This window comes from Microtus oregoni, unplaced genomic scaffold (genome assembly GCF_018167655.1).
Source record: "Microtus oregoni isolate MIOR12 unplaced genomic scaffold, Mior012 000007F_ref0000211, whole genome shotgun sequence".
NCBI classification, from domain to species: Eukaryota; Metazoa; Chordata; class Mammalia; order Rodentia; family Cricetidae; genus Microtus; species Microtus oregoni.
The window spans coordinates 24383128-24398129 of NW_024543066.1; the positions used below are offsets into that span (position 1 = coordinate 24383128).

Here is a 15002-nt window from a genome sequence, read left to right on the forward strand (position 1 = left end):
CAACCTAGCGTCATCTGAGAAGGGAGTCTCACTTGAGGGAGTTCCCAGATCAGACTGGCCTATGGGTATCTATGGAGGATGGTCTTCACTGGTAATTGATGATGGAGGGAGGGCCCAGTTCACTGAGTGGCTCGATTCCTGAGCAGATGGCACAGGGCTGCAGAGGAACCCTGGCTAAGCATGGGCCGTGGAGGAGGCCACTAAGCCGTGTTCTTCCTGGTCTCTGCTGTTTCAGCTTCTGCTGAGCCCCTGCCCTGCCGTCCCACAATGAGGGCCTGGGACCTGGAAGTGTAAAAAGAAACAAGCCCACCCCTCCCTATACTGCTTCTCCTCAGAGTATTCTCCTGCAGCCGCAGAAGGGAAACCAGAACACACACTTGGGAGTACAGAAAATGCCACCCCAAAGCCAGTATCTAACGATAAAAATCAAAACTTTGAAAATGGCAAACCTACAGTTTTGCAAAAAGTCAGCTTCTTAAAAAATAGTATTTACAAAAACTCTGTTTCCTACTTAATATTCTTATCTTTTTTCCCCTTTGGCTTATTGTTCAGGGTTTCCTGTAAATGCTTTATTAGAAATATTTTATTATTAATGACTGTAATAGTTTCTTTTCTCTCCCCGACGTCAAATACTGTGTTCTACTTATGGTGGTCACTGAAGCAAGTATCTGACCTTTGCTCCCAGTGGGTATCCTACTCACCGAAATTTATTTATTTTTATTGTACCCTGAAGTAGGCAGAGAAACCTAAGAGTTGACTGCAAGCAAATCCCAGCTCTGAGAGCAGAGGCACTATACTCAGAGACAATACAGTCGATACATCACCTGAGATAAAATTTAACCAGAGGGTCCAGGGAAATGCTTGGTAGGCTTGGCTGTGGGGAGGAAATGAATTTTTTCCTAGTGTAAAGGATTACCTGAGTTGACTGAGAAATGGCTTCATCAAGAACCACAGCTCGCTTTTTGACATCTTCTTTAATTTGACTGTAAAGGGTGTCAGCTGCCACATACTTCTCTTGGATATGAACGCCTTCCTTTGGGCTCAGCTCCAGCAACTGCGGCCCGGTCTTGTTCATCTTATCTATGTGAGGCTTGTGTTCTGCTATCAGCTCTCGTAGTTGCTATAATAAACCAGACAGCTTCTCAGTATCTCAGAGTCACACCTCCATATTGCAACTGGTCCCATCTCCAACGCATCCAGCCAACAAGACATGCTAAACAAATGCCCTCCCCGCCGCCAGGCACTTCTCTATGCCTCTGCAAGGAGGAGAAGCAACTGTCCAGTCACAGACAAGATGGCACTAATGCAAATGGTAAATGTGCAGTTCATAGCAAGAGCGGCCCATTGTCACAAGAGCATCACGTCATCTGCAGGAAAGGAGTCTGAACGCCTTGGCTGAGCCACTGCTCACGGGTGCTTCTAACTGCACACTCATAATACATACGGAAATGATTGGGGAAGGGACATCAAGATTAGGAAGACTCTTGGGGGGAAGAAAGACACAATACTGGGTTTTTAAAAACCTCAAGATAGAGAGGTACGAGAGTGCCCTGAGCCCACAGGTACCCCATTCACACACGTGTGAACCAGTATCAGAAGGATACTCATATATATTACATTATATATGTATAATTAGAACCTAGTCTATATATACATGACATATAGACACTAAATATATCAAGTCATTTCTGTTGGTTATTTTATTACATTTATTTGTGTGTGTATGTGTAGTTACAGGTAAGGCCGTGAGCTGCCATGTGGGCACCGAGGACTTAAGCCAGATCTCTGGAAGAGCAGCAAATGCTCTTAACTGTAAAGCCATCTCTCTAGCCCCCTATTTATTACTGTAAACTGCTAAAGTTTCAAAGGTAACGGGCTTATCAAACACACAACTACATGTTGAGCATGATTATTAAAGTACATTTAAAGACAATACGTATCGTGAGAAACGTTGCTGAATTCTGTCCTCTGATTAAAGGACACATGGTATTTACACCAGGAGAGGAGCTGGAATTCAAGTGGGGTCACTCCTGCTAAGCTGCTGAGGTGCTGGGAGCTGGAATAAAGCTGGGCCCTCTGAAGAGCAGTACTTCATGGGGCCACTCCAGAACCATTCCCATGGGAGACTTTCCTTTAAAAGACTCTCAGGTTAGCCTCTAAGTAGGGAGGGCTGCCACTTGTCCCTCGTCCTCAGGAGTCTAACGCCAATCTGTTGCACTCCAGCCACTAGCAGGAGCTTCCAAGAGGGCTCACGCCCAGGAAAGGCAGTCTAGAGATAATGTACAGGGGTTTGATGCTTTAAAGTTGTCTGAAGGGCTACTGAAAATACTCTACACACGAGCTCAGTTATAAAAGCATGCGTGGTAAAGTCTAAGCTAACGTACTGCACGCAAAGAGCACGGGGGAACCGCTGTGGGGATCTACCTCATGGCTGTGGGGATCTTCCTCATGGCTGTGGGGATCTTCCTCATGGCTGTGGGGAATCTTCCTCATGGCTGTGGGGATGTACCTCATGGCTGTGGGGATCTTCCTCATGGCTGTGGGGATCTACCTCATGGCTATGGGGATCTACCTCATGGCTGTGGGATCTACCTCATGGCTGTGGGGATCTACCTCATGGCTGTGGGAATCTACCTCATGGCTGTGGGGATCTACCTCATGGCTATGGGGATCTACCTCATGGCTGTGGGATCTACCTCATGGCTGTGGGGATGTACCTCATGGCTGTGGGGATCTTCCTCATGGCTGTGGGGAATCTTCCTCATGGCTGTGGGGATGTACCTCATGGCTGTGGGGATCTTCCTCATGGCTGTGGGGATCTACCTCATGGCTATGGGGATCTACCTCATGGCTGTGGGGATGTACCTCATGGCTGTGGGATCTACCTCATGGCTGTGGGATCTACCTCATGGCTGTGGGGATCTTCCTCATGGCTGTGGGGATCTTCCTCATGGCTGTGGGGAATCTTCCTCATGGCTGTGGGGATGTACCTCATGGCTGTGGGGATCTTCCTCATGGCTGTGGGGATATACCTCATGGCTGTGGGGATCTTCCTCATGGCTGTGGGGATCTACCTCATGGCTGTGGGGATCTTCCTCATGGCTGTGGGGATCTACCTCATGGCTGTGGGGATCTTCCTCATGGCTGTGGGGATCTACCTCATGGCTGTGGGGATCTATATCATGGTTATTTTGGTCTAGATCTTAGTGAAAACTCTATATTCCTTGTGCTGTGTCACAGAAAGGAAGAGGCAATGGCTCCATCAGCCAACATCAGTGACACAGAAGGGAAAGCTGACGATGTCAGGCATGTTCTTCTTTTGCACTGCAGAAGGCAATGCTTGGACAATAACTCTGAACCCAAGAACCAAGACTCTCAAGGAAAATGCAAGACTTTGGCCGAGGTCTCTTGACCTGCCTGGCCAGCTGGTCAGTGCGGTACTGCTGAGGTGACTTAACCCAGGGATTAAGTGTGATGAGCCTTTTGTATGGCATCCGGCAACAGGCCAGAGGACACTGGTTAGGTGCCTACTTGGACATGTGTGTGTGTGTGAGCCAACAGCCTGGGCGTGGTGTTATACACCTGTAATTCCAGCAGTCAGGAGGCTGAGGCAGGAGGATGGTGAGTTTGAGGCCAGTCTGGACTACATAGAGAGAACTTCTCTCAGGGGTGAGGGGTGGGGCGTGTGGAAACCACATGACTTGGCCTCACATGTAACCAAATAATTCTTGAGGCCGTCATGCTGGAGAGATTTCACACGACTGAAAGGTCTATTTCACTTGCTAACACAGCCTCTGGAGGCTGTTTTCATTTCTAGATAGGTCTTCCCTCATCAGCAGATCTGGAGTCAGAAAAGAAAGGCTTTTAGAGAGGGCTGCGAAAACTATCCAGTATGAAGACTTTGCAGACGCACAAGGCTACATACAGAACCATATGTCTGTGTTGCAAGTTCAGATTATGCAAAAGAGAAAATCAATTCTATTTCTAAGGTTTTAGCTACTGAGCCATTTCTTATCACTAGGTGTTGTTCTAAAAGCAGTCTTTTGAATCGCCTATGACAGAGATGTTCACGGCCCATTTTACACTAAGAGTCATTTGATGAACGGCGGCCAGGATCTCTGGCACAACAAACCTTGACCCTTAAATTAAATTCGGTTGGAGACCATTTTTAGGTCTTTTGCTAGTTGAATGATTTGGATAAGGCTCTATAAACATTTAGTTTTGCCTTAAACTGCTTGTATATCTGAATAAGTGCTTCCACTAGAGACAGTCTTCCACGCCAGTGTGTTAAAGAACACAAACAAGATCAACAGGCAGGAGCCGGGCCACTGGCTGCTATTGCAGAGGACCTGGTTCTGATTCTCAGCACCCACGCGGCAGTTCAGTCCAGAGTGTACAACCCCTTCTCCTGGCCTCTGACTGTACACATGTGGTGCCAACATACGCACAGGCAAAAGGTGCATATATACAGCATGAAAATAAGTCTTTAAAGAAGTACTAAATTTATCGTGTCTTCTAAGAGATGTTGTAACATAGACTGGGCGATTCTCACCTCCTCCTGATTAGTCTCCGAATACATCACATACAGATCAAGGAGGACAAATATGTTCTTAAGTCCACAAATATAAAGAACTCCAGATCTTCTTCCGAGACTCGAACCCTCTCTCAACCAAACTCTTCTAAGTGTCAAGTGACATTAACAGTTGATTGATGGCTGGAGAGACGATTCCATAATGCCAGAGCTCCATTCCCATTTTATGTAATTAGGTCACACCTTCACTGTTTGACATAGTGGAGGTGGTGATGGCCCCTTAACAGCCAGCATGGAATCACCCTATCTCATCTCGACTCTTAGCCACCAACCTACGCTGATACTTCAGCCGGTTTCCTTTCCATAGCTCTCGGGACATGGCTGTTCTGACAGATGTACACACTGTCCATTTTCTCCAAACTCAATGGCTGTGTATGTATGATGGTTCTTCTGTACACCTCTGCTCTACTTTTTAATATTTTAGATGGCTCTGGTCACAGCATACAAAGCATAGAATGTATTCAACATATGTACACGGAACGCGATTCAACATACATAACTGAAAGCACCTCAAAAAGCTCATGTTGCTAACATTGTAAAAATGGTATTCTTTTCCCTCCCCAGACAGAATAAAGTACACGCTACTGCAGGAAAGCTGTGATGTCTGCGGTGTGTGACAGCTACCCGGCCGTGAGGCAGTGCAGACTACACTGCAGCATTACAGATGCCCTAGTGCTGTTTGGTGTCTGACATCACGTTAAGAACGCCGTCAGGACCACTGCCCCGTTAACAGCTGGGCCTCTAGCTCTCACCCGGTGCTCTTCCTGTTGCCGTCTCAGAGTCTCGTATTCCAGGGCTGGGGCAGGCAGCTGGGAGATGATTCTTTGCGTTTCTTCCAGCCATGGCCAAAGTTCCTCGTACGTCTCCCAGAACTGGCTAACGAGGGACTGTGCCCGCTCCAGCTGCAGGTGCCTCTCTGAGTTTATCTGGCAGATGGCATCATAGTTCTTCAATACCTTATCCAGTTTTTTCTAGAAAACAAAATGAGGAAGTATGTTCACCAGGCTGGAAGCTGAAGTTCAGGATGCTCTGAGTAGTACTGTACATGTGACACAGAGCAGGAACACAGCAAATGTACGCGAGATAAATACATAAAAGAAGCCTGTTCGGACTGACTGTTTCTACGCATGCATGCGTGTTAAAGAGGGCACTTGAATTTTACGCAGAGTCATTGAATTCTGCAGACATAGTAATCAGAATTCTCGGGTACTCTTACACTGTTCTCTGCGTTAGAAAGTTAAGTTTCACACATTGGACCAGCATTAACACTATTATCTGGAGAAAAAGGAAGATTATCTTTTAAGAATGAAATTAAAAGGACAAAAAAGAATTCAAAATAAAATCAAGTAGGTGCATGGGAATCTCAGTAGGCCACTGTGCTCTACACTAGAGCTGTGTGTGCAGTGATTGAGAGTGTGATGCAAACTCACAATAAAAACAAGGGTAGCACAAAGGCTGATCGCCCAATAAGCTACAAGTCAGAACCAGAAAACATTTCATGATCATCTGTGTTCTTTATTTCTGAATCCTTGAAAAATATTACTTAGTTATAGACTAATAAACCACCCTTGTTAAAAAAAAAAGGAGAAAGAGAAAACAGCATTATAATGTACAATCTGTAATTTTATCTGTGGTCTACCTGAAAAGAAATGCATTTTTTTTCTAAAATGTAATTTAAGACATGGATATTTGTCTATCTTTATTTGGGGTCATATACTTACCCAGAAGTATTAGCACTCAGTCATTTCTTTAAGCTACTCAGATGTCCATATAAAGCTGAACCATCCACTTTTACCTGAGGATGCTTTTCCATCAATTTGCAGAATTATTAAAACCACATATACCTATGGCTTCCTTAGCTATTACCTCATTGTTCTCCTACTGGCTTAGAGTAACTTTATACAGAATGAAGATCGATGCATTTTAGATTTTGTTTTGGCTTAAAAGTTGCAGATCTTCCAGAAGTTTATGGTCCATAGCTGGCACATCTCATAAGCATCATAACAGTAACACAGTTAATACTGACTGGACAAACTGAATGCTCAACATGGGTTAGTGGAGGAACCTTTAACAGAAGTATCAACACTGACTGTCCTCTGGGGGATGGGTTTCCATGGTTATTCAATAACCTGAAAAGATGCCTGCTTTAAATGTCACGATTCTGCTGTTTAAACAAAAGCTGCAGATACATACAAAGTGCCCTTCTGGAACTCAGTGCTCAGTGGATACTATTCGTTTGAGGGTCACTGCCTAGCATACGGACAAGGTAATACCTTCATTGGCTGCTTTTCCTCTTCGCTGGAGGTGGTCATGATTTTATGCCCAGATTTAATAAGTTCATCAATAATATCCTTGTGTCTCAAAATATCCATGGTGAATGCCTGTGATTTACCAAACAAAGACAAAATACAAAGAAAAGTGTGTGATTCCGTGAAGGCAAGTAGGCAAAGCAGTTGAAAATAGCAAGCGACCCTGACAGGGTCTTGGAAGACGCGGAGCCTGGAGACGCACAACCTAGACGGCAACTGGAAATGTATTTCCTCACCTTTTGAACCTGCAGCTGAGCACAAGTCTGGTCTTGCTCAAGCCTGATGTCACCCAGAGACATTAATTTCTTCTCTGTTTCAGTAATCCAGGATAGTTCAGCATCCGCCGCTTGCTCAAACTAAACAAAAGATAATAATTAGGTCAGAAAGTTCCTGTGGTTGGTGCCAGAAAAATTACCTATTTCTGTTGCTTCTAGATACTCCCTTTCCTAATTGGAGACTCTCAGCTTCTCCTTTCAGAGCACGCTAAACTAAATCGTGAGTGGCTGAGGGATAGAGAGAGAACTCTGTTCTCAAGCTCTTATGTCCTGCTGTATGGTCACGGGCACAGGAAGGATGCGAAGATGGCCGGCTCTGCAGCCTTCTGTTCCGGTGTCTCAGCACCCAAACATAACTGTTCTAAAACCTGACAGTTAGATACCATTGTAAGTAATGTTTCATATGACTCCAATTCTCAGATGGGTAGGTAGCACTGTGCCATTAAAGTACCTTGTTCCTGATAAAAGAATGAAAAAATTCCATTTCTTTATTGTATGTGTTTATATATAAATGTGTGTGCATTTATATATAAATGAAGAATACACTCAAACAATTCATATATGACTTGTAAACATCTCATTTAATACTGGGCTTTAACCATGTACAAGATCATTCCTAAATGTTTCAGTTGTTTTTCCTCATCATTAATTCATAATTTATAACTCATAGGCATGGCAGAAATTTTTAAAGTACAGAAAAATAGAGAGAAGAAAATTAAAATCCAGAGTTAATATTGTTGGTAATTCAGTGACTTTCCCCCAAGAAACTAGGAAAGTCAGACTTGTAAACTACTTTATGAACACCTTTATATTCTGCTTCTTTAATTATGAATATTCCCCACATTTTGTTTTTGTCCCTTTGAGTTGTCAAAGCGCACAAACATTTTCAGTGTCTCCCATCAAATAAACTCTCAGTGCCATTCTGAACCAAGCAGGGATCAGAAGGTGGGTGAGTAACACTGTAGCCGCCGGGGATAAAGGTAAGCACGAGAGCTTTAGCTGGAAGAACTCATGGGAAATGGACACGCAGCCTGCCAAAGCCAGGACTGCCTGAACGTTCCACTGCCCAAGAGAAGCTGGAAATCAAACTGGGAGTAGAGGAGGATAATTGGGCGAGAGAAGAGAGGGTGGGGCTGAAAAACAAGCCCGAGAATAATTCCACTTTAAGGGCTCTACATTAACACAACGTAAACACACGGGGAAATGGAACAGACCAAGTTTCCTCATTCCAAGATAAGTAAAGGTAAAAATGCCAACATGACATACAGAACGCTCCTGCAACACGAAGAGGAAGGTGGAGTGTCCTGGACCTGGGATCTTGAGGATCAACACCCAAGGGTGGTATTTTTTGCATCTCACCTATTCAAGATTAAGTACAAAACAAATAAGGAGCCCCTACACACCAATGCATATAGACGCAGGCCCAGGAGAGTCCAGTTCTCTCTAGCTAACGGACACACGGCGGGGGGGCGGGGCAGCCTAGAGAGGCAGAAAACAGACAATCCTCACTTCAAGTCAATCAAATGCCACAGAGCAAGATGGCAGCCCCACTCACTCATGCCAAGAGGTAGCACGAGGAGCCTCGGATTTCACCTTTGAATCTGCGACAGTGTTCCTATATCCCTTTCAGGATAATTTTAAGCAGGAGCCAAAGTTTTATTCCCACTCACTCAAAACTAAGTTCCTTCCTCCAGTGTAAACGGAGGGCAGCGGGGAGTCTGGACTTCAGCCTGTCAGGTAGTAATGAGGCACTTCTCCTTTGCCCCACTTTGGTGGCATCATAACAGACCTAGTGAGGAGTCAGAGTTCTCCTCATCACTTGATGTCAGACCATCATGGCCTCCCACACTGTGCAGAGAGCTGGAATGACCAGCCCCACCCAGCAAAGATGAGGCATGTTCCCTAGAGTCCACGGGAACCTGCGCTTTTATCTGCCCTGGCAACAACCCCAGCTGCTCCTGCCACATTGAAAAAGGATACAAGCAGATGAAATCAAAGATTTAACCCATATAAAAACTAGGAAGACTCATCTGCCCCTGCTTCTGGAGTGCTGGGATTAAAGGCCTACGCTACCATGCCTGGCCAGTACTGTTCTCTTTAAGGGTGGATGTTTTAATATTTTAGTTTCAAGACCAGCGACATAAATCTGATTATTATTGTTAAATCTTTGGGAAACACTTGAAAACATTTTTGACTACAGCTGGTCTGTAGTTAGTGCTTGAGCAAGCTCCAATGCATGCTAACCAATATGATCTCAACCTGTTAATTCAGCCCGTATCTGCTTCATATCACCCAAATAACTGAACAAAGAGAAACCTGCTCTCAAAGGATGGAATATTTGTCTTGTTACTCAGAGAAGGCCTTGGTGCCAGCTCTGGGATGTTCAAATAAATTTTAATGGAAAAAATATTTTAATAGAGTTGAATAAACTTCATAAGTAAATATGCCCACTTTCCTACAACAATGAGGCATACAAATTCCTGCAAGCTGCAAAACAGGCGAGCGAACACATTCCTCGGGCATGAATGCTCCTCAGAGAAACTTCCTAGGCAGGGCCTTGCTATAGTGTTCCTTCCAGCAGCCTTCGTGAGCCTCAACTATTAAAATAGAAAGGGGAGAGCGTGAAGCTTCAGAACCTACAAATTACAGTTACACGATGCTAGAAAAGCAACTCTGGAGACTCTCCCACAGCCTGCTTGTGCTTCCTGCCTTTGCGTGGTGTGATGGAAGAGGTTAGTCACACATCTCCTGCTGGAGGTATCTGACAAAACCATAGAGCTTTGAACCAAGTCTGCAATCCAAGCCCGATGACTGGATGCAAACAGCACGGAGATCTCAACAGGGGTCAGACAATGCACAATAAACTTCTAGGCCGCTGCACTCCCCACCATTTTCCGGGACTATGGCTAACAGCAGAATTCTCTGAAACTTTGGAGTAGAAACCATGTGAGCCACAGACAGGTCAGAAACTATCATTTTTTCCCCCCTTTTAGTCATCCTTGGAAAAAACTCTACGTCACCAAGAAAACTCTTTCCTTTCGAAAACAAAGGCCTTTTCTTGGCTACAGCAGCATGCCAGGGAACAGTTAACACTGACCTATATGCTAACTCGAACTATTTACTCTCAGATCCATAAGGCTGAGTCTAGGCATAACACTAGAATGAGCAACACGCACACATGCAGATACAGAGCATTCTGTTCGGAAAGCAGGGCTTCCCTGTGTGTGTGGCAGGGTGCTGCCTGTGATGTAATGGGGGCAGATGGTTGCTAGCTATATGCAGATCAGCAGCACCCTAGTGCTCAGATGCAGCCCAGCCAAATTCTATTAAAATCTCAGAGTTTATTTCTGAAGCACGGTAATCAGAATGGAAATATGGCAGTAGTCATGTTTGTTCAGGTAAAGACCCTGGGCAGCTGGAGACCGTCTGTTGCCTAGACAACAAGATACTGGTCCTACCTGCTGAGACCGCAGAATGGCAGCATCGATCTCTTCTACTTTCTGAGTGATGGTGTCGCTCACCAATCGGTAGCGCTCGTTGTCCTCGGCGACCATTTTTTCAAGTCCTTCCCTGGCCCTCCAGGGTACAAGTTCCAACAGAGCGCTGCTCACTTCATTAAGGGAGTCCAATAAGGCTTTGTTGCTCTTCACTTCTTTTTTCAGTTCCTTGAAAACACACACACACACACACACATATAGGTAAAGGTTCGGGCAGGCTCTCCTCTGTTCTTGGGGGTCCTTTGTTGGCTAACAAAGCTGTACTTGGCCTGGCTAGTTCTCCCTGAGCTAAACAAAACTTCATTATTTATTGCTGTTTTGCAAAAATGAACGTGTTTCCAGAGAAGTTTAGAGAACAGTTCCTTCCTCAACACGGCAAGATCGGGTCTTTGAAATGGAAAATAAATATTTACAATTTGGAAACACAAACCCAAACAAGTTACTATATAAGCAATCAGGTAACAACGCTAAAACAAGAAAGCTGCCGCACTCCCAAGGAACAGGGCTTGCAGGGAGGGCATGCTGGCGTTGCACCTCTGCAGCCTCACCAACCCCCTTCCACCGCAATGGATCTGAAAAGAACGCTTGGAAAGGCAGTGTATTTTTGTGATGTTGCCAGAAAACCCACCTGTGCCACCCATCTCTGACAGAAATGCTTTCCCAAACAAATTACAAATCTCTGAAACAATGGTCATCTTCTTTTTTTCTTTTCCTTCTTCATTATTCTATCTTGGGCAGGAAACCATATTCCTAGTTATATGAGTCTATACGTTCTGTCTGAACAGTCAATTTACTGCCTGCTTCCACCAGGCCCCGCCCACCAAGACAACCTAACTGGGACCCTCACAGACACGCCCCTTGTGGGTGACAAATGCCTTCCTTTGAGAAGCACAGATACACACTTTCTGTCTCTCTTGGACTTGGCTTGAGGCTTCTCCTCTCAGGGCCTGAGTCTCGTAGGAGAGCAACTCCACCTCCACCCCGTCCAGCCAGCAGCACAGCTCCTTGTGCGTGGACTGCAGCTGGGTGGCGAGCTGCAGAGCGTGTTCCAGAGTCTTCGCTACATCGGTGCTCAACTTGGTGATGTCTTTGTACCGTGCTTTAATGGCTTCCAACTTATCTTGAATTATTAAAACTTCATCACCTAAAATTGCAAAAGACTTATTATTTCTTATAGAAGGATAAAAAGCTAGGGTAGGGAGTTTTTTTTCAGGGACTACTGATGATATGTTTGGGGGGGGGGAGGAAACATTTTCCTAAAGATGATCTGACCCAAAAGATACTCTTACTTCTTCCTCAGGATTGCTAGCCATAATATCACTAAAACTAGAAATGGCGATGACAAGGACCAGAGAAACTTTTATGTGTAACATTCTATTTACCTTACAAAGTTGTGTGTCTTCAAGAGCGAGGGCTACAACAGCCTGCGCTCAGGTCCCTGACTTATAAGTGGGGTTTCGTCAGGCGGGATGTCCAACCTTCCTGTGTTTGCTCAGCACTCCTCGCTTCCACACTTGTGGGGATCTTTATCTGCCTGTCCTTCCTTTTCAGACAGACATCAGCTATGCCCTAAGCTTCAGACTTTTAACTCAAAGGTCTAGATACTTTATCACGTCTTTAGCCACAAGGATATCTGCCCCGTGCACACACGCACTGCTGAGACAGGTAAGGACTTTCCTATAGCCAAAAGAATTGCTAAAATAACTTAGTTTCTCGGAGTTGCTGAAGAACCTCTCACGTAGATATTGAGCCATGCGTCTGTTTTCTTGGCGGCGCAAGCTCGGAGAAATGACACCTACCTTAAAACAAAACAAGAAAATGGATTTCCAAACCCATGTATTCGCCAATGCTCTCACGGTGGAAGACTAACACAGCCATAGTGCAGGCTGCTCTGAGTAGCGCCTATGGCAAGCACTTGATGCTATGAGTAATCCACATGGCGTCCACCAAGAACACAGTGAGATCACACAGAAAACCCACTCAACTGACCTTCAAAGCTTTCTGCAGGGTGAAGCCTTAGAGCTGCCTCACAAAGTAGGAAATGTTCTGTCTCCCCACCCCCACCCACCCCCGGCCCTTGAACTACACCCTGACAGCGCTACAGGCTGCTGGCTGTGGACGAGCCGGAGGCATCTCACCTGTGGTTTGTTTGAGCAGCTCTAAGCCATTCAGCAGAGCCTGATCTACGCTCTGTTTCCTGAGGACGATGTCTTCTTGCAGAGCCTAGAACACAGGTACCATTGGTATGGAAGCAGGGGGAAACAACTTTAAATCAGAAGCAGCACTCACTAGCTTGAGAGAGCTTCCACTGGGCTCTGGGGACAGATCTGGAGAAACATCTCCCACTTTTAAAAGCCCGCTCGCCATTCCCTCTCTCTTCCCACCCATACTCCACGCCCCGTGTTCATTGACCATGATTCACAGCGCTCCCCTTTTAGAAAGCACCGAGGCCTTGTAAAAATTGTGGGGGCACTGAAGTACTGCTTCATTATAGGCCCTTGACTACAACAGTAATCACACTGAATAAGCAAAAGGCCAGCTAAATGGATGGATTCAGTAACGTGTCATTAAAAGTACCCTGTACACACAACAAAGTCTCTTGTGAGTATAATAAATCATAATGGACATGAAATAAATACAACTAATAAAAATGAATAAATTAACAACAACTGAAATGAAAAAAAAACATAAATAAATGAAGATACCCGGAGTTCAGCCTGCTGCTTCCACAGGGCCTCAGCGCTGTGATCCTGGACCGACAGCTTGCTCAGTTTGCCATGCACTTCATTCAGCCAGTTCATCAGCTCAACTTCATCTTCCCCAAAAATCTTAGCATTACACAAGGCCTGCTGGAGGAGCTCAGACCTGCTGTGACTTTTCTCTTGAATCTCAAAGTACCACACTTGAGAGCAGTCTAGTTTACTCTGCACCAGGTCTTTATCCTCCCTGGAGCTCAGAACCTTTAAGGACTGGCCAATGCTAACAGCCTGGTGTAAATGTTTACTGTGATTGATGATGTCATCTTCTAAAGCCTAAACAAAGTTCAAGAAAGGAAAACAGAACAAAACAAAAAGGAATGGACAAATGAAAATGTAAACAGAACCAAAGGATGATTTAAAAATGGATTTGGCTTTGCAATTATGCATAAAATAACAAATGTATGTCACAAAAACCATGAAGCAGATGATAACGTGGGCCTCACTGACACATGGCATCTTACTTTGTGCTGTGCAATCTGCTCCTCCAGCTTCGGTGCCTGGGTTCCTATGGGCTCAGAGTTTGCCAGTCTCTTTTCTATGGCCGTGAGCCACTCGTTCAGTGGTTCCAAGGCCTCGTGAAACTCCTGCGCTACCACCGAGATGCCTTCCAGCTGGCGGTTCCTACACATTTGCCGAGATATAGGTCAGTCAGGGATGGAGAATGGGTAACATCACCAACGAGTGTTTTCAGCCATGCTCCTTCCACTCTATTCTAAACGTGGCTTTAAAGGCATCAAGTAAGGCTAAGCTTTAAAACACAGACATTTAAAGGACATGTTAAAATAGCTCTAAATAAACGAGATTAAACAAGATATCCAGCACATGAACACGATGATGGGTGAAAGCCACCTTCCCTGAGAAGATGCACACCAATTCTAACCACACTTAAAGGCAGCGGCAGTAAGAACAATGACAAGAGGCGCTACTGAGGACGCAGGGCATGCCTGGCCTGGCTGGAAGCACTCTGGATGTGATTTCAATGGAAGCGGCGCGGGCTGAAGTTATTTAGAACAAGATGGTCAGAGGTGGACTTTCAAACTTGAAGAACTGTGACTTCTACTAGAAAAATAGAGCGTCAAGTGCATTTGTCAAAAGCAATCGTTAACACTTTGTGGACTTAAATGTCAAAAATAGGAGAGCTCCTCGGATTAATTTACAAGGTGAAGGGCTTTTAGAAACAGGGCTGCAGAGCATCCAAGTAGTCTTTCTGTTTCTACTGCTGTTTTCCTCGTGGGCCGAGCTGCCAGTCCTCTGCTGAGATCTGGCTGTTGTCCTATCTTCCTAACACATTGACTTTTTCAGGAATAATATTATCTGGGAAATGAATTTCCCAGGAAGCTGAATTACAGAAATTGGCAGCAGGGAAAAAATATAATTTTCATGCCTTTTTTTTTTTTTTTTGAGACATGATCTCACTATATAGCCTTGGCTGGTCTGAGATGCTGTGTAGATCCAGGTGGCCTATAACTCACAGATATCCACCTGCCTCTGCCTTCAGAGTGCTGTATTGGCGCACACACATTTTAAAAGCCTCCACTGTCATTCTAGTTCTAAAGAGGCAGGAATTTACG

The 15002-nt window shown here is 45.0% G+C and overlaps 1 protein-coding gene across 10 annotated transcripts in view; it reads right to left on the bottom strand.

The window, feature by feature from the left end:
• Positions 1–15002, bottom strand: part of Dst (dystonin) — a 401984-nt gene that overhangs the window by 47615 nt on the left and 339367 nt on the right. For 8 of the 10 annotated variants that reach the window (XM_041655211.1, XM_041655202.1, XM_041655203.1 and 5 more), the window contains 9 exons: positions 13893–14052; positions 13378–13704; positions 12811–12895; positions 11575–11816; positions 10634–10840; positions 7137–7256; positions 6865–6972; positions 5344–5562; positions 917–1120 (listed from right to left, as the gene is read on the bottom strand). In XM_041655211.1, coding sequence (XP_041511145.1) covers positions 917–1120; positions 5344–5562; positions 6865–6972; positions 7137–7256; positions 10634–10840; positions 11575–11816; positions 12811–12895; positions 13378–13704; positions 13893–14052 — 1672 coding nt within the window. The remainder of the gene's footprint in view (positions 1–916; positions 1121–5343; positions 5563–6864; positions 6973–7136; positions 7257–10633; positions 10841–11574; positions 11817–12810; positions 12896–13377; positions 13705–13892; positions 14053–15002) is intronic. The other 2 variants (XM_041655209.1, XM_041655207.1) reach the window with 1 other exon arrangement.